Source organism: Tursiops truncatus, chromosome 11 (genome assembly GCF_011762595.2).
Source record: "Tursiops truncatus isolate mTurTru1 chromosome 11, mTurTru1.mat.Y, whole genome shotgun sequence".
In the NCBI taxonomy this organism is placed as follows: Eukaryota; Metazoa; Chordata; class Mammalia; order Artiodactyla; family Delphinidae; genus Tursiops; species Tursiops truncatus.
This window is the reverse complement of record NC_047044.1, coordinates 7,069,080-7,087,806: the sequence shown is the minus strand read 5'-3', so window position 1 is coordinate 7,087,806 and position 18,727 is coordinate 7,069,080. Positions and strand designations below refer to the sequence as shown.

Sequence of the window (18,727 nt, the reverse complement as noted above, 5' to 3'; positions counted from 1 at the left end):
CTAGCCAGGGCCTATGTCACCAGGGTGGGTGGCCATGGGTGGCTGATACGTGCCCAGGAACCCAGTCCTTTCGTGAGTCTCTGCAGGATCCATGGCTCAGCACCCACCCCCCTCCCCCAGCCGTATCTGTACGGCTGCAGGAGAGTCCCGGGGACAACCCCATCCTGGGTTGAGGGTGTGAGGGCTGCCTTCCCTGTAAGCCATGGGCGTCCTCACTGCAGGCATGAACATGGGCTTTGGGCTCTGTTCTGCCCGCGGGCTTCTGGGCCTTGATTTCCTCAACGGACGGAAGAAACAGCAAGGTGGACCCTCCTATGGGTGAAGAGCTGGTGGGTTTGGGGGCCTCAGGGCAGCCCAGCCAGCAGGAGGAAGGCCTGAGACTCCCTGTACCCTGGGAGCAAGGGCCCCTCTGCCAACACACAACCTTCCCTCTTCCCCCACACCGACTGCTGCTGCCATCCCACCACCAGATTCACAGTGGTTGCAGAATACGGAAGAGTCCTAAACTGGAGTCAGTTGGGTGACCTTGGCATGTTACTTAGGTCTCAGGACCTCAGTTTCCTCTTCTGAAAAGCCACACACCCATTGGGCTTTTGTGAGGATTAAATGGAAGAAATAGCAGCAAATGGTGGCCACTGTTATTAAAACAGTATACCCTGTGCCTAGGATACACACGAGGGAAACTTTGTTGAGGTCACACAATGGGGTCACACATACAACCCAGCCCTCAAGCTCCCCATCAGTGCCTGGCACAGACGAACCTGATGGACGCAGGCTGTTGGCAATGCCCTGGGCCATGGCCAGGTGCTGGGAGCCTGCCTGGCCGGAAGGGGGAGAGCTGGCAGTGCCAAGCATGAGTGGGGTAAGCACCCTGGTGGGGGCACTGCCAAGGCTCTGGGTCCAGCATCCCCATCCCTGTTTTCCCCCAGAGCAGCCACCGGGAAGAGGCTCCCCCATCCTGAGTACCAGCTGTCTACTCGGCCCACAGCCCACAGTCATCAGGGGGGTGGCCCTGGGCCAGACTGGCCAAGTGGCCAACAGCCCAGGGGCCGGCCCAGGGCCAGAAAATGTCAATGAGGCTCAGCCAGGCTCAGCCAACTCAAGCTGTAGAGCAGGTGACCGGCTGGAAGGGGCTCACCTCCATTAAGGGGCATGGACCCTCGGGAGCCCACCAGCCCTCTCCCCTGTGCCCAGCCTCAAGATGGCTGGGGCCTAACTGCGCCCTCTCCCGTGGCTCCTACTGGTGTGGACGTTAAGCCTGGCATTCAGCCCTGACCACCCTCTCCAGCTACTTCTCCCTGGCTCCCAGAACCCTTGCCCACCAGCTTTCAGGAGCGGTCCTCTGCTCTTGCACATGCTGTGCCCTCTGCCGGCACTGCCGTCTGTCCCGTCAATGACCAGTGCCTCCGCCATCAGTGCCTCGCAGAGCCAAGCTGGGGCTCCTTTATTCTCAGGGTTGGGAGTCACAGAAAAGGGTTTATTTACACAAGGAACCCGGGCCCTAAGGCCCCCAGGACAGAACCACTGACTTTACCCAAGTGGACCCAGGAGCCCTGCAGGCTCCGAGGCTCCTAGTCCAGTGGGCAGGCAGAAGGGCTGGCCTTCATGGCCAGCACCCCTCCTTCCGGTAGCCTGGGCCCCCCGATCAAGCCCATGGCGAGTCCCCCAGGCAGAAGAGGGCTCCTGGCAGTGCAGTGCCTCAGAACGAGCGGCCCCTTCTTCACACGGTGACCTCGGCTTTGCTGTTGGTGCTCAGGTGCCTGGGTCCGCGGCTGGCGCGTCCATAAAGGCCAGGGGGCTGCGGGCTGAAGGCCTCGGGCAGCTTCTCCACGGTGAACTGGCGCCGGGGTGCGTCGCCGGGCCTCCGGGGCGCTGAGGAGGCATGAGCCGCCAGGTGGCCGCGGGGGGCGGGCTGGGCCGGGCGGCCGTCCGTCCAGGCCTTGTAGTGGCCCGATGGGGTGGGGCCGGCGGGGGGCACGTAGCCCGGCGGGGCCCAGGGGCAGGCGTCGAGCAGTGCAGGCAAGTCCTCGGGGGGCCTCCGGGCTCGCGCCGGGAGGGTCGGCGGGGCAGCTTCAGTCGCGGGAAAACGCTGGTAGAAGTCCCGCGGGGAGGCCTCTGCGGGGACAGATGGGCGTGGGTCGGGGGCGTGGTCAGGCTCCGGGGGCGGGGCCTCAGAGCCTCCCGGCTGGGACAGTCCGCAGGGGCCTGGGTCTCAGCCCCACCGGGGAGGGGTAGGACGGGGACAGGCCGCTGGAGACGAGGGCTTCCTAGGCCCGGGGCTCCGGATTCGGCGACGGGGTCCCAGACAGGCAGCCTGATCGGGGTGGGGGGGGTACGGCCGAGGCGTGGCAGCCGATTGGCGTAGGCGCGATGCGGAAGCTGGGAACTTTAGAACTCGAACTGGGACCCCGAGCCCTGCAGTCTTGGAGCTTGGACACCTCGGGTGCGGTGGGCCCGGCGCTCCGGGCACAAACCTGGCCACTCACCTGCGGCCTTGAGCGCGGCTGCCTTTAGGGTGGCGTACTTGGCGTAGTCCGGCTGCCTCGTCAGGCTGCCGCCGCCCTGCAGCCGCGGGGCGCGCGGGGGGCCCGCTGTCGCCGAAGCCAGGGGCACGTTGATGGGGCGTTTCTTGTCTGGATGGGGGGAGGAGGAGATGAGACTCGGCCCGCTGACCGGAGGTCACCCTGCCCCAGCACTACCGCCTCTTCGCAGCCCATTCCCCAGCTACGATTCAATGAGAGCTTGTGAGATGACTTATGAACTTACGCCTTGGAGACTGAGAGCAGAACCTGACTCTTGAAGACAGACTCTCCAGTGCCTAGGACAGGGCCTGGCTCAGAATAACGTGAGTAACAGTGGCCAGCCCTGAGCCGGTGCTCATCTAACAAAAGACTTGCCAGCACGTAACGTTTGAGCCTGGCACTGAGGCCCAGGACCTGCTTCTCCCAGAGATGAAGAGAATATTTGAGGATTGGAACCCATACTGGGGGGAGGGGAGGTGCTGTCAAGCCTGCTTCACCAGCAGGAGTCCAAGAGGGAGGCACCAGCCTGAAGGAAGAGGCCCACAGGAGGCCACAGCCGTGGGCCAGTCGGACCCCAGGGCACTGAGCCAGAGCCTAGAACCAGGCAGACCCCAGAGCCTGAGCTGGGGATCCCCGAATCTAGAACCTTCCTCACAGAGTCCCTGAGGCTGGACGTTGCAGGACCCGTCGAGGGACCCTGGCCAACAAGAGGAGCTGACTAGCTTGCCCACTGCCCACTCACACACCTGCAGAGGCAGGCGGCTCACTTCTATTTGGGAAACAGCTCACAGCCTCAGCACACCCCTTCCCCTGCTCCCAGGCCCTCCTCAGACAAGGGCGGCTCTGTGCTGTAGATCAGCAAACACCCTCCCGCTAGTCTACTCACCTGTGCTCCTGTGGAGGGAGCCCCGGGGGAGGCCATCGCCCATCTGCACCTGGACACAGCTACCCAGAGGTGGGTCCAGAGGTGGAGGCAGTGGCTCCTGGGGGCCAGGCTGCTTCAGAAGTTCTGTCAGTGTCCTGTGGGGAAAGAGTGGTGACAAGCAGCCCTCCACGCCTCCTGCTTCCCCATCAGCCAGGTCTGGTCTATCAAAGGCCAGCCCCGGCCATCGCTTCTCACTGTGTGGCCCTGGGCAGCTCTTTCAACCCCTCTGGCCTCCCTTCTCTCCTGTGATTGACCTCATACATCCAGTTTCCCCTCCCAGGCACGACCTGTAGCCTCCACATGGCCAGTTCTCAGAGTAGGTCAGGAAACCAATGGGGTCACGTGTAACCAGGGCCACCTTATTTTCCAAAGGCTCCCCTCCTCCCCTTTCTGGAGTCCACTCCCCCAGATCCTCCATGTTGAGCCTCCTCTCCCAACACAAGCTCTGTGAGTGTATCAGGCTCTTGGACTTTGTTTGTGCCATTCCCTCTGGCATCAGTTACTTTCCTCCATCTCCTCCGGGAAAACTCCTACTCATTCTTCAAACCCCACCAGAACCCTTCCTCTACCAGGAAGCCTTTTCTACCTGCCTACCTAACGCCCCTCCTGCAGCAGGGGCTTCTGCTGGGTTCTGGAACAGAGCTGCCAGCACAAGCACGGAGGACAGACAAATGAGGGGAAGGAGGAACCAGGAGATCCTGCAGTGGCAGCCCCGCACCAAAGGCTGTGTGACCTTGGGCAGCCGCCTCCCTGGCTACCAGGACACCCAGCCCCCACCCAGCTGTGACGGAATCCGACTGAGCCTTCCCCACAGACAGCCAGACCCAGCCTTCAGCCCAGCTGCCTTCAGAGCACGGAACCCATGATTTTCTCCTAGCTTGGTCTCTCCCTCCTGGAGCTGGGGCCTCAAATGACTGATTCATGAAGAAGCACACTGGAGGTGGGACACCTGGGGTGGGCGCAGTTTGGCTGCAATGTGGCAGGGTCTGAAAGTCTCCTAGTGCCTGCCTGAGTTGACCTTCATGCCCTGCCCACTCCTCAGCTGCCCACACCTGTGGTCTCATCTCCGAGCAAGCAGTCACCAACCAGCCCTCCCAAACACCTGAGCAATTTTCATGCCTCTGAACCTTCGCAAAAACTTTCTCCAAAGACAGACTCCGACTCCTCACCAAACCCTCTGAGAAGCCTTCCCTGACCACCAACCTCAACACGGCAGAATTAAGGGTGAGACTTGAGGGGAGGGCAGGGGTTCAGAGCATAGCCACACACGAACTGAAGTGAGGCTCCAGGTCTCCCCAGATAAGAAGCAGGAGTCAGGGCACACAGGACCCTAAAGCCCAGAGAGAGGAAGGCACTGGCCCGGGCCACACAGCACATCAGGGTGGTCCAGCTCTTCCTGAAGCATTACTAGACTTGTTTCCCGGTCCCCTGAGGATGAAGTGGGTTCCAGTGAACGAGTCACTAGGCTGCCCCAGCCACGCCCTCTACACCATCATGGCCCTCAGTTCCTGCTGCCCCACTCTGGTCAAGAACAGGCCCTGTCCTCTCCCCCTCACCCAGCATGAGGCTCCAAGCTCAGGAAGCCCAGGCCGTGCTTCTGAAGCATCCAGGACCCAGGCTGAGAGCCACCACATTACACATCACGGATGCAGCACAGTAGCTGAGGCCAGGGTTCCAGGCCCAGCTCTGCCCTACAGCTGTCTGGGAGCTGGTGGCCTAAGTGGTCTGGGGGACAAGGGATGCCGTGGAGTGCCAAGGAAGCCCTCTTGCCCTTGAGGTCTAGGAGTGGGGAAGCGTCCACACCTAGCCCACCCAGGCATGGGGGCCTCTCTCCACTGTCACTTCTAAGTACCAGCCTGCCTGTCTTACACATGTCAGCAGCCCACACAGCCAAGGGAGTGGGGACCTGGGTGAGCAAGTGAGGAGGGTGCAGGGCCCAGGATGGGGGTGGCTGGGGGCATGTGAGTGTGTCGGGGGCAGGGGGGGTGTGAGTGTGTTGGGGGCAGGTGAGGCTTCCAGGGTCAGGACACAGAATCCCAGAGCCCCATCCCAGCTGAGGAAGAGAACCTGGGTCCTGTGGCCCCCACGTCACATGAAACTCAGAACTCAGCTAACACCTGTCCAGGCCTCACCAAAAACGAATCTGTACCCCGCCACATACACACTTCAGGTCCGCTTCTACACAGGGGGATACCCTGACCCTGCCTGGGGGCACTGAGTGGGGTGAGTGGGGAGGCCTTTTAAAAATCCTAGGGAAATAAGGTCAGGCCTGAGTCACAACTATGCGGGGTGGGAGGGGAGGAGGGAGGGAAAAGTGGGGAGAGAGCCAAGAGAGCTATAGAAAGTGTCCCTTCCCCGGGGACCCACGCCTCCACCCTGCGCTAGTGGGGCTCGGGGGCCCCAGGTCCCCTCCCCTAGGCGCGGATCTTGTGCCCTCGGTCGAGCGACCTGCCTTCCCCGCCCACTCCGGAGGAGGCGGGAGCCTCGGGGGAAGGCGGCCCAGCACCCAGCTCCCGCCGGAAGGTCAAGGGGAGACAGAGCGGTATCAGCTGTCTCCCTCCGTGAAGTGGGGGTGGGGGGCGAGAGAGACCTGGAGACAGAGCAGGGAGGGAAAACCTGGAGGAGGGGGCTGCTGAGAGGACCAGAGTTTCGGAGAAGGGCGGGAAGGATGAAGGATCGCGAGGGGGCGCCCACCTGGCAGGCCACCTGTCCCTGGGCTGGGAGGGGATCCCGGACCCCGGCCCCGGCCGGCGCGCTCTCACCTGGTCACGGTGCGCCGCGCGCGCGGTATGTGCGCCCTCTCCAGGCCCAGGCGCGCCCCGATGCCGGCCAGCACGAACAGGGCGGCGACGCCGCACACCGCGTAGACGACCGTGTGGCTGCGTTCGCGGCCCGGATCCCGGGGCACCGTGGCGTCGCGGGCACGCGCGGGAGGCCGGCCAGTCTGAACCCAGGCCGGCGTGTCGTAGTTGGAGCAGCGGCTCTGGTCAAGGCGCCGCGGTCCGTCGTGGCAGCAGAAGCGGTAGCCGCACGTGCCGCAGCAGAAGTTGTAGGCGCCTGAGCTGCAGTTGAAGGGCGGGTCCCACTGCCCCATCACGTCGTAGTAGCCGCGGCAGCGGTCGCCCCCGGCCGGGGCCGCCGTGCCGGGCGCCGCCGGCTCCTGCGCCTCGGGGGACCCCGCGCTGCCCGACGGCGGCCGCGCCAGCAGCAGAGCCAGCCCGAGCGCGAGCCCGAGCGCCGGCGGGCCGCGGCCTCCGCGCAGCCCCTGCGCCCAGGCCCGCTCCATCGGGCCCGCGCCTTCGGCTACAGCACCCGGCGCATGGCGGCGCGCCGCGGCTCCCTCCCGCCGCGCTCCGGGCCCGCTCGTCCGCGCCCGCAGGGATCAAGCCCGCCCTGCCGTCCTAGCGCTGGCTCCCGGCGGATACCTCCTCGGTCGTCAGCTTCCTGAGAGGACCCCAGACCCTGGTGGGCTCGCGGGGCCGCGCCTCCGGCGGGCGCGTCCTACGCCGAGCCTCACCTCGGACCCGAGCCAGCCAGTCCGCGCCCTGGGACTCCTCCCGGGCAGGGCGGCGGGTCCTCGCCTGCGCTCGGTCCCGGCCTCTCCCCGGCCCGGCGGGTGTGCGAGTCTGGGGCCTAGCGGGGGCGGCGGGCCGCCGGACACGGCTGCCTTCCCGCCGCCCGCTCCGCGCTGCCCGCGCTCTGGCTGCGGCTCCGGCTCCGCGCGGCCTCGGGCGGGCGGGGGAGGGAGACAGCGGGGGGAAGGGGGACAGGCGGGAGGGAAGCAGAGCCGGGGGAGGAGCGCGGCCGAGGCGACGGGAGGGAGGGGGCGCGGCAGGGCCCGCACAGCCTGGGTGCCCCACCAGGGACCCTCCCCGAAGGCCTCCCCCAAACATTCCCCGGAACTGGCGCTCCAGAGGGTTCAGCTCAAGGCTCTCGGAACTGTTACTTCGGACATTACGCCCGCCGCGGGAGCGCTTCGGTTCACAGGTGCGGGGACTGAAAGGACCCAGCAGCCCCAGAGAGTCGTTGCTGCCCACCCGCCTTCCTTCCCGTCTCCTCCATCGGTTCCGATCGAGACAGAGGTGTGACTTGAGGCAGGGAATGTTAAGTGGGAAGGAAACTCCCAGCAGAGCCGCGGCAGAGGGCCAAGTATGGGTCCCCTCCGCGCCACCTAGGGAGGAGCTTTAACCCCGGGGCGCACACCCTGGTCCAAGAACTTCTCAGTCACCGGGCTGGGGTCCTGGGGTGACCCCACGCCTATGGGTGATGGACCTGGCCTGGTCGGCGCCCTCCTGGGATCTCTCCGCCACCCCAGGTGTGAAAAGGAGGAGATTGGTTTAGCCCCTGCCTTGTATGAGGACAGCAGGGCGTCGCCTGGGGGCAGAGCCATGGGCAGATCCTTTGCCCTGGTCCCCACAGGATGCTCAGGTCCTTTCTCAAGCCCGGGGGAAGAGGGTGAAGGGCAGGTATGGAACCTACTCGGAGCACTACTCGGCTGTGGTTTTGGGTTTTTTTTTTTGCGGTACGCGAGCCTCTCACTGTTGTGGCCTCTCCCGTTGCGGAGCACAGGCTCCGGACGCGCAGGCTCAGCGGCCATGGCTCACGGGCCCAGCCGCTCCGCGGCATGTGGGATCTTCCCGGACCGGGGCACGAACCCATGTCCCCTGCATCGGCAGGCGGACTCTCAACCACTGCACCACCAGGGAAGCCCTCGGCTGTGTTTTTGAAGTTAGTTTTAATTGGAGAATATGACCCGATCCCAGGTGCTTTGCTTTTCTCTGCCTGTTTCTCATTTTAACATCAAAAACTGCCCGTTCTGGGGTCAGGGATCAATACGGGGCCTCCCACTGTCTAGATGGGAGCGTCAGGAGGGCAAGGGCTGCATGGACCACTTCTCCGATGTTCCCACACAGGGCAGGCCTCTGCCGTATTTGCTGAATGAATGAAGTGAAGTGACTCTAGTCTCTAGTTTCAGATAAAGAATTTGGGCTCCTAGGGCCCTTCCTGCTCCCCCTTGCATCCTCTCTTCACTCAGCAACTGGGATCAGCTTATAAAAATGGAGGAGGTGGAGGGAGGAAGAGGGAGAAGGATTTACATTTAAAGGAGGATCAGGTTTTCTGCTGATGAGATGAGGGGCTGACAGGCTAATTTCAAGGCTAAAACGGGAAGGCAGGTGACCTCCCTTTAATGCCCTCCCCCATCAGGGTGATTCCTTGTGCCCTGGCCAGAGACAGCCTGCTCCTCCCCCCTCCCCCCACAAACACGCCCAGCCCGGAGGACACTACCCCATTAAAAGACTTTATTACCATTTTAGAGAAAAAAGAAACTAGATGAGCAAAGGGATAAAATGAAATTGCCTTAATCCCATCACCAGGGATAACTGAGGCTTTACATACTGTTTTGTAACTGGTTTTTAGTTTGCTTTTTGCTGTCAAACTTTCAGATTATTATTCTGTTTATTTATATATTATAACTGTATTTTCTGGTGCATCCTTTTCTGCTCCCTTAGCTGGTGTTCCTAGACATGGGAACCACGGCACAAACTGTCCAGTCTGTATCAGTGCCCCCGTCACACACTGCCAAGCAGTCCTCTGTGTTACTGGGTCTTGGAAGGTGACTGCTTCTCCCCACTTTCCCACCCTATTGCTGGGCACTAGGTTTAAAGAGGCTTGTCGCTGCCCCCTGGGACTGTGGCTTCTTCCCAGGTAGGATCACCCTACTGGGCCCAGAACAAGTCTTCCAATGCTTTCCTCCCTGGGCCCCTCTCTTGCCCCCACTGTCCTGGCATCATTGGGTGCTCTGCTCAGCTTCCACCCCAAGTTGACTGCAGTCAGGAGATATATATATATATCCATTTATCCAATGAAGGAGCTGGCTTTCAGCTGTCCCCTCCACTGTGCCCCCAAGGGATTGATGTCCAACCTCCAACTCCTCCCCACATCCATCCTCCCCATCTCAGTCTTGTTCAGTGGTCAGCCAGGAACAACAGATGCCCACATCTACCAGGTCTGTGCCAGGCGCTCCATGCCCTCTCCATGTGAACACATAGCCTTGCAGTGGGGGAAGCAGGAGAGGGCAAATGCAAAGACAGACCACAGCTAACTGGCTGAGCCCTGGGGTCTGGCCATTCATTCAGCTGACACTGTCCTCCAGGTGCCCAGCCATGTGCTGGGCAAGGGGATCTAGAGAGGGAGCAGTCCAGCTAAGGGGGGATCCCTTTGCCCAGGCTGCCCTCCCTGGACCCTGGGGTCTCTCTCCAAAGCAAGGCACCAGAGCACCAGCCCCTCATCTCCACTGCCCGCCGTCCCCAAGCCTGTGTCACCAAAAATCATCCATTGATCCAGGCTTAAAATAACCCCTGGCATCTGCAGTGAGCCCCATGTGGCGGGCAGAGGAGCCGTGTCTCTGTTCATGAAGGGAACCCGCCCCACCCCCAGCTCCGAAAGCTGGAGTGTGCAGGTGTCTGAGTGTGCTCACGAATGTGAGTGAGAGTGTGCATGTCTGGTGCTGGCACAGCTATGAGAGCCTTCCCCGCACATGTGTGTGTCAGTGTGGATATGCCTCTGCATATGTGTTCTTCCCTCACTGTTGAGTTCTCGCCTGGTGTCCAGCTCTGGCTCAGCGTCCTGAGAGGAGAGGTTGTGGACATTAAGGAAAACCTGTCCTGGGCCTCAGTGTCCTGATTTTAGGTGGTAGGTCACCAGTCTGCCCAGCCCTCCTAGAGAGAAACCCAAGACCCAGGGAGAAGAAATGACTTGCTGTGACCGGCACACAGCCTGGAAGGGCTGGGGTATGGCCCGGAACCTGCCCTGTGAGCCCCAAACCTACCTTCTGGCCAGTTTAGTACAAACAGAGAGAGCAGCTGGAGGACCCCAGCCCAGAGGCCAGGCAGGTGTTCCTACCCCCAGTAGCAGCACACCCAGTGCCTGACTAACGCCTGACACGACAGCTCCTCCATAAGCCCCCAGGCCTTCCAGCAGGTTGTTTCTTCCTGGAAGGCCTTTCCAGCCCCTCACACTGAGAGCTCCTGTTTATTCTTCATTTTGGAACCAGACTATTGTGGGTTAGAATTCCTGCTCTAGTAAGACCAGTCGACCTTTCTAGGCCTCAGTTTTCTCATCTGCAAGATGGGCTGCTAGCTCCTCTTTGGCAGGGCTGCAGGAAGAAGCCAATGGGTCCCTGGATGAAAAACATCCAGGAACATGCAGCCTTTTGGGAGCCCCCGCCACAGCGGTGCTGAGAAGATTGTGATGGCCACTGTGGGTGTCGTCCACAAGCCTCAAAGGCCTCATTCCCAAGCCCACCCTGCTTTTGTTTTGTCCACGGTGGAGGGTTACGCAAGAAGCAGAGATTCTAGGGGACTACGTACTCCCTGCTAGTGCAGATGCGAAGCCAGTACTGGGAGCGGGGTCTGGAGGGGAGGGCCTGAGGCTCCTTTGTCTCCATGAGAGGCAGCTCGTGACTCAGGCTCCAGCTGCCTGTGGGAGGGAGGGTACCCCCGGGCTCCTGAGGTTGCGAGGGAGCGGGGGTTCGGGGTGGTGGTGCTGGGAACTGGAGCTCAGCTTCCCTTCTTAATTCCGCATCACCCAGTGAAGGTGCAAATCCGGAGCTGCCCACCAAGACCATAGCACGGGAACAGACCCAGAGAGGACGGTGCTCGGCAGAGGCCGTACAGCGCCTCCACCCGGGACAGGTGCTCCCTGACCCACTAGCCTGCCCATTCCTGGGACACACCTCCGAGGTCAGCTCCGAGCCCGGAGCCGGAGGGCGGGGGACGGAGTGGGGGAGGCCACCTCTCCCCAGAGTCGGGGCCATGCCCTGCATTTGGACCCCTCCTGGCTCGGGCCGCGGTTCTCGGGCCTCGCTTGAGGATGGGGACCCCGCGTGAGCGCGGTGGTCCAGAGTTTAGAGAGGCTACAGTTGGTAGCCTCCGCTCATCCGTGGCCTCCCTTTTTCCCTGCGGGTGGGCCTTGAACCCACCCCTTCTACATGCTCCTGACCCCGCCCCTTTCGTGTTACCTGGAGGCTCGGGGTTCCTCAGCCCCACCTCTCTTGACCCCGCCCTCGCCGCGCCTCTAGCCCTGGCCCCACCCACTCCGTCCCACAGCCCCGCCTTCTGAAGTGCCACCGGTCTCGCTGACCGCAGGAGCTGCCGAGATAGACTTTCACCTGCCCTGGAGTCGCTGGCACCGTCCTAGATCCATGCAGGACACCCGGGGCTGGTCCTCAGAGTCTCTGCAGCTCAGGGGAGTGAGGAGATGCTCAGAGGCCCCCTGGGCCCCGGGACCCCTGCAGAGTCCCTGGAAAGAGCATGGGCTGGAACACTGGCATGGGTGTCCTCCTGGCTTCTCCTCTCCTCGACTCTCCATGTGATCTTGGGCAGTGGTTCCTACCCCCCAACCCCCCCTTCCCCACCCCCAGGTCAGGATCAGGCAGCTGGGGAGCTGGCTCATATTGGAGAGAGGTCAAATTTCCGTTCTGGGTGAGGGAGAATTTGGCCTGAGCCACCAACAATAGAGCAAATGGGAATGAGCTCCCACCTTGTGCCCAGAGAAGGGCCAGAGGGGTCTGGTGGCTTCTCGGAGGTGACAGAAAGGGTGAGACCAAATGATGGGGTTGGAGGAGCACTGGGTTCCCTGAAGTGAGTGCCCCTGTGTGCCATGGGGGCAGAATGGCCACAGGGAAGGTTCTGACAGCCTCACCTGGCACTCAGGGGCCACACTGCCCAAGTCTCCAGCCTCTCCTCCTGCCCCCTCTTCTCTGCACCTTTGCACACAGTTCCTTGGGCCAAGAATGCCCTTTCTCTGCTCTGTTCCAGCAGGAAAACTCCACAGAACTCAGGGCATACCTCCTACTCTCCAAAGCACGCTAAATGCTAAATTAGTCACACACACACCCTCCCCGGGACTTCCCCAGTGGCGCAGTGGTTAAGAATCTCCCTGCAGAGGACACGGGTTTGAGCCCTGGTCCAGGAACATCCCACATGACGCAAAACAACTAAGCCCCTGCACCACAACTACTGAGCCTGCGCTCTAGAGCCCGTGAGCCACAACTACTGAGCCCATGTGCCACAACTACTGAAGCCCGCGCGCCTAGAGCCCGTGCTCCACAACAAGAGAAGCCATCGCAATGAGAAGCCCGCGCACTGCAAGGAAGAGTAGCCCTGCTCGCCACAACTAGAGAAAGCCTGCGTGCAGCAACGAAGACCCAACTCAGCCAAAGATAAATAAATAAATAAATAAATAAATAAATAAATAAATAAATTTATATATATATATAAAAAAAATTAGTCACTCCCGCGCTTGGGGCATTCCCTGGCTCTGGCAGGGATCAGGACCCTGTCCTGTCATTGTGTCCCGCTCTGTCTCTCCCACTGGAATAGGACCTAATGGCAGGGTCTGAGGCTGACCTCCTGGCACTGACCAGAATGGTCCTGGCACAAAGCAGGCGTGCTGGCATCTGGTGTGATCAACGGTGCAGTAAATAGATGAGCGATGGGAGTGGTAACTCCTGAGACCAGAGCCTCAGGCTCTGAAACTCACTGGGAAACTCACTTCCCAGAGGGAATTTCTAAGGGTTGGGGGCCCTGGGCAGAAAGGTGTCTTCATTCCAGGGAAGGAAGGAAGTAGAGGCACTTCTGAGGTGGAGACCATACTTTCCACATGACCTCTTTAATCTTGGACAACTGGTTGGTCCTCAGGCTCCGTTTTGAATATGGGAGATAGGCCCAAAGAGATGCAGCAGCGTCTAAAGGCAAGGGGGCCATCCTTGCCGAGACAGAGGGAGGTTAGGGGTCAGGTCCTTCCTCCCTGGCCTCACCAGCTGGGCCTCCCCACCCCCAGCCTGAGCCGGGAGCTAGGGCTGCCAGGGCAGGAAGTGAGACGTGCCTGCAGGAAGCCCCAGGAGGAACTGAGACTTCAGCCAACCCCGCCCCCCCCCCCCCCCCCGTGGGGCCCTGGGGACCTCCGGGACACCTGACCCTCCATCAGGAAAAACTGTCCAGAAACAGGCTAGTGGGAGGCGGGCTACTTCCCTCAGTTCCCATCCCAACAAGCAGCTCTCCCAGTCTATCGTGGATCCCTCTTACTGCAGAAAGAGACCAGCTGGGGAGGGAAATCTTTGAGTAGTGATAGAAACAAGGAGTAAAGCCTGGGATCAACGCCTGGAGTCTGCTGCTCCCCAGCAGAGCACCTGGGCCAGGGTACTTCTGGACAGGTAGGCGCCCGGGTGGAGCCCAGCTCCACCGCTGCTTATTGTATCTTGGGCCAGATCCCTTCACCTCTCTGGGCCTCTTCTTCCCTACCTGCAAAATGCGCCATATCATCCTGCTCACGGACATGAACGGGTCCAGATTTTCAGGAAAGCAATTTGACCAACAGGGGTCTTAAAAAAGGTCAAGGCCTTTTTAAAGCAATGACTCTCCTTCTGGGAAAGAGACTCAGTTTCCTTATCTGTAAAATGGGGGTGGGGGAGTGAGGATCCTCCACGTTGCCTTCCCAGTCCTACTCGGAGGGCCACAGGCCACGAGGACAACTTTGCGTCCAACCCCCCACCACCATTTTTCAGAAAAGGAAACTGAGACTGGACTAGGGGTTCACTGGGGACACGGTGGTGCCAGAGGTTTGCGTGTCTGGACCCCAGGGGTGTTCACCCACTTGTTTCGCCTCCAGGGCCCACCCCCTGGCTGTGGTAGAAAAGGTGGCGTGAGACGGATGGCCGAGAACAGCTCAGACCCCCCGAATCCTGAGATGGAGGGAAGTGGAAAGCTGGACCCGTTCTGGGCCTGCTCCCCACCCTCCTGCCTGTGCCCGCACACTGACCTCACCTCAGCCACCTGGTGGCCTGGGGGCGGGGAGGGGGCATCTGAGATGGGTTTGGGAGGGAGAGGAAGAGGCTTAGATGTAGTAGTCCAGGTTCTGGGGCTCCAACTACTGCTGGCCGCTGACTATCTTCTGAGCTGGGAAAGGGGTGGGCAGGAAAGGCAGGTGTCTGCTGGGCAGCTTTGATGGGCAGAAAGCAACTGATGCATGGAACAGAACACGGTCAAGATGGGAATTCCCTGGCGGTCCAGTGGTTAGAACTCCTAGCTCTCACTGCCGAAGGCCTGGGTTCAATCCCTGGTCAGGGAACTAAGATCTCATAAGCTGCGCAGCATGGCAAAGGAAAAAAAAAAAAAGGAACATGGTCAAGAACCTACAAGTGGGACAAAATGGTACTCAGAATCCCATCTGCTGATTCCCAGTCCATCGTGCCTTCCCAGGGTGCTAAGCTGTGACAAATTCCAAGGACACTGTCCAGGGTGGAGTCCAGGCCAGGAGGTTCTAACCCTGTGTCCCTGTGTAGGAGGATCGGCAGGAAAGTCAGCGGCTGACTGAGTGCACAGGATGGTCCAGAACTGGAAGAGATGGTCTCAGCTCCAGGCCCCAGAGCAAGGGGCACCACTGTCAGAGGAACAGTTCCACTGGGATGGTGGGTGACCATAGGGGGCTGGCACAGAGTGGCCAAGTGACCCAAGCACTTGAGGAGGACAGGCCACAAAGAGAAGGACACTCAAGGGACATCAGGTCCAGCTGGTTCAAGGCCAGAGGCCTGCCCTGGCCTCCTAACAAGGAGCCTCTTGCAGGTCCTGGGCCCTGCCCTGTGTACAGCCCAGTGTGCCCTGGAGGCAGCTGGGATTCCAGGTGGTCTCTGATGGAGATGCCTGTCAGTGTGCCTTCAGTGTGAATCTGCAGTCCAGCTCCAGAGGCTGCAGACTTCCTCCCAAGGGAAGAGAGGGCTTCCTCCCAAGGGAAGGGAGGGCTACAGCCTGGGGCTCTGCAAGCTGCCACCAGGGTGAAAATGGCATCATAGGTCCTAGCAGATTGGGCCAAGCTCAGGGGTGACCCTAGGATACAGATACCAAAGAATCAGCACAATTCAGGCTATTTCTTAAAATCATCTTGTACTCAATCCCAAAGAAAACAGGTCAGTTGGTTACCCATTGCTTCCATTTGTATCAGTTTAAAAGCAGGACAGCTCTGAGAGCAAGTATTAAAAAAATACAACACCCAGCTACAAATTAAGCATCCTCCCACTCGATAATTTTCCTAGATTCATTCTGGTTTCTGGTGGCTTCCCCATGCTTAAAAAAGAGTACCCCAACCACTCGAAAGCACAGAGCTCAGCCACGACCTTTGAGGGCTGCCATAGATGGTACGATTTTAAGCCAAATGCTAACATGCCATACGATGCCATGCAGTCTGAACCCTGTGGTCTGCGGTGCCTGTGGTTCTGCAGGGTTAGCCGGGGAGCAGCATGGTTCCCAGAAAAGGGATGGGTGAGAACTGGGGTGAAGAACCGAATTCAATCTCTAAGCCCCTGGCTGATGGCCCGCAGGGAGGGCAGGGACCACCTCCTGCCCCCTCCGTCGCTATGGTTGCTCCGGGCCGGCCGTCTTAGTGGTCACCAGCTCAGTGGAACCCAGCTCTGTGGCTGGCACAGGTACGCTGTGGGCAGGTGGGGTGGTAGCTGGGTCTTCACTGGGCGGAAGCCAGATGGGAGCTGTGGCATCCAGGGTTCCCAGGGAGAGGACGTTGTCACCGTCCAGGGGCTCTGGGGAGGTGGCAGGGGAATGCAGGGTCAGGATTGGGTCACAGCCTTCCCCCATCCCTGTTCCAGAAGCCTCCCTGGAGGAACAGCCCTCTGACTTATGAGAGAGAAGTCAGTTGATGAAGCCCCACTGGCGGGACTGGGGAGGGTGGCACATGATCGGCCCTCAGGACAGGAAGTGCTGAGAGCGCTGGCAAAATGGGAGAGGGCGAGGAGGGGTGGGAACCAGTCTGGCTGTCCAGAGAGAGGGCAGGACAGACCCCCTCCCTCGACCGGGCTCCCCAGCCTTGTGTCTCTTCCTCACACAAGTCTTCGTCCCCTCTGTCTGCATCACCCCCTAGAGCCCAGCCTCTGCTTCAGACCTCCCCCACGCCTTTACCCTGCCCCTGCCCCTGCCCCTCAAGGGCCATGTCTCCCCTCCGACGGCCCCCAGCCCTCTCGGTTCCCCTAGACACGGAACTTACCATCCTGGTCTCTGTCCGGGGCCTCCAGGGCCTCTGGGGCGGCCGCCGCGCCGGGCCGCCGCCGACGGCGCCTCCAGCTCACCAGGCCCAGCAGGACCAGGGCCAGCGCCAGGCCCAGCAGCGCGGGGGCGCCGAAGAGCAGCGCCGGGAGCGGCAGCGCGGCCTCGGCCGTGGCCCCCGGGCCCACCGACTCCTGCGGCTGCAGCGCCGTCCCGGGCGCCAGACTGCTCGGGCCACCTGCTGGAGGGGACGGGCAGGCAGAGCACGGGGCAGAGGGGAGAGGCGAGCGGGGAGGGGGAGGGTCGGAGGGAGGCGAGGCTGGGCCGCGGAGGGGAGGGACAGCCGGACGGGGCAGGGCAGGGGGAGGGGGAGAGAGGGGGCCATGAGGGCCACGCGGCGATGGCTGGTCGCCATCCAGGCCCCAGCCCACAGGCCCCCCTCCTCGCCCGTTAACGCGATGCCCCCCGACGTCCTGGGACAGGTGGGGGTCATGCCTGCGACTCTGGTAGGGCGGGGTCCTCCCGGCAGAACCCTCCCTCCCCTTTCAGGGCCGCCCTGCGTGCTGTCCGTCAGCGCGGCTCAACTCTTACCCGGTCTAGGCTCTGTCGTCCGGAGGAGACTGCAGGCTACGCATTTGCGAACCAGCGGGTCGAAGCACTGGGCCTGCAGGCACTGCGGGGTGGCCGGCATGTCTCTGCCCCTCAGGCCCCTCTCCCCTCGCCTCATGCTGCCGAAGCCCATGCCTGTCTGCCTACCCCGCTGGGGCTGAGTCTGGCCTCTGCTGCCCCATGGGGAGGAAACCGGGCGGGGCCACCACCCACCCCGCCCTCCTGCCTGCTGGGGTGGGACCAGGTGGGGCCACTCTTAGCCAGGGCCCCGGCACCCCAGACCTTCTATCTGTGGTTTCTCCATTCAACCATCACCTCCAGACAACCACTGGGCGGGCCCTCTGCTGGGCACTGAGATGAGGCTGGGGCTCAAACCAGGGCCTGCTCTTGGGGAGCAGAGGATGGGCCCCTTAATCGGGACACAGACCTCTGGGTGGCCTCCTCTGTCCTGCTTCCCAAGGCCAGCCCAGAGTCCTAGACCATGCTCACCAGGCATCTCCCCCCCACCTGCCTCCTCCGGGGAGCCCTCCTGTCCTTCTCAGGCAGAGCTGCTCAGTTCATCAAACACATCCTGAGTGGCCATACTGTACCAGGCCCCAGACGACTCCCACCCTGGAGGTGGTGATGGGGGAGACAATGCCTCACGGCAGCGGCATCAATGAAGATGATCACCACGGAGGGGACAGGAAAGCTTTGTGGAGATGATGAGAAGGTGTTTGCTAGTGGAGTGAGGTCTAGGGGAGCGCCCAGGGTGAGCAAGGGCCTAAATATGAAGGCCAGGGAGTACTGGGACCAGAGGCCCTTGACTGAGAGAAGCTGGGACTCCGGCTGGAAAGGCACTGGGGAGCCATGAAGGGCTTTAAGCAAGGCGTGTCATAGTCAGATTTGCCTGACTATGGTTAGCGAGGAACCACTGGCTGGAGTAGAGGGCACAGACGGGGTAGGTTCAGGGCCAGCTCGGTCTCCAGATCCTAAGCAGGAGGGACACTCAGATCCACAGATGAACAGACAGACGAACAGACCAAGGCCCAGTAGGCAGGAGGCAGCTCACCCACCCGACTCCTTTTTCTCAGCGCTGTGTGTGTCCAGGCTTTCTCGCCTCTGTGTCTCACCGAGGCCCCTCCTGTCTGTCTCTACTCCCTGGTGTTTGGGGCAGACCCACCTGTCTCTCACCTGTGTCTCTCAGACTGAGTCTCAGACAGACACACAAGCCCCCTCGACCTTCCTGGACATATGCTGCCCCCTCCCTGGGGGCAGGGGCTGGCAGAGAGCCTCAGCATGGAGCACGGACTTAGAGCCTCATGGTGGGCCATACCAGACCCCTAAGCAGTCAGGGCTGGAGGTGCACAGAGGAAAGAGTAACTGCCCCGGGGGCAGGGAGGGGGCTTAGGGGTAGGAGTAGATCTTTAGCCGTTCAAGGGGGAGGGAAACCTTCAAGGCAGAGAGAGGGGATGGGCAAGGGCAGAAGCACAGAGAAGGGCAAGGGGAAGCTTGCTCTGGGAACAGGCATGGCCACTGCCTCAGGGGGAGGCTGCAGATGGGCAGGGCCAGGCCTCAAGCCACAGGCCTGGGGCAGTGAGGGGCCCCAGGAGGTGTCTGAGTGGGGGAGAGATTCTCTG

General features: G+C 61.3%; 2 protein-coding genes across 4 annotated transcripts; both read right to left on the bottom strand.

The window, feature by feature from the left end:
• Window positions 1-1,416: 1,416 nt before the first annotated feature.
• On the bottom strand, window positions 1,417-11,434 carry SHISA8 (shisa family member 8). The gene is made up of 4 exons (XM_033865937.2): window positions 6,210-11,434; window positions 3,409-3,542; window positions 2,487-2,633; window positions 1,417-2,115 (listed from the first exon to the last, which is right to left on the bottom strand). Exons 1-4 carry the CDS (start codon window positions 6,731-6,733, stop codon window positions 1,721-1,723), a joined length of 1,200 nt encoding a protein of 399 aa, XP_033721828.1. The 5' UTR covers window positions 6,734-11,434; the 3' UTR covers window positions 1,417-1,720.
• Window positions 11,435-15,363: 3,929 nt separating this feature from the next.
• TNFRSF13C (TNF receptor superfamily member 13C) lies at window positions 15,364-17,307 on the bottom strand. Of its 3 annotated transcripts, none has more exons than XM_033865931.2 (3): window positions 17,091-17,307; window positions 16,501-16,818; window positions 15,364-16,039 (listed from the first exon to the last, which is right to left on the bottom strand). In XM_033865931.2, the coding sequence occupies exons 1-3, from the start codon at window positions 17,239-17,241 to the stop codon at window positions 15,858-15,860; spliced, it is 651 nt and encodes a 216-aa protein (XP_033721822.1). In that variant the 5' UTR covers window positions 17,242-17,307; the 3' UTR covers window positions 15,364-15,857. The 3 variants fall into 3 exon arrangements, with proteins under 3 accessions (XP_033721822.1, XP_033721824.1, XP_033721823.1); XM_033865933.2 differs by having other exon boundaries at window positions 16,501-16,737; window positions 17,091-17,306; XM_033865932.2 differs by having other exon boundaries at window positions 16,501-16,740; window positions 17,091-17,305.
• Window positions 17,308-18,727: the final 1,420 nt, after the last annotated feature.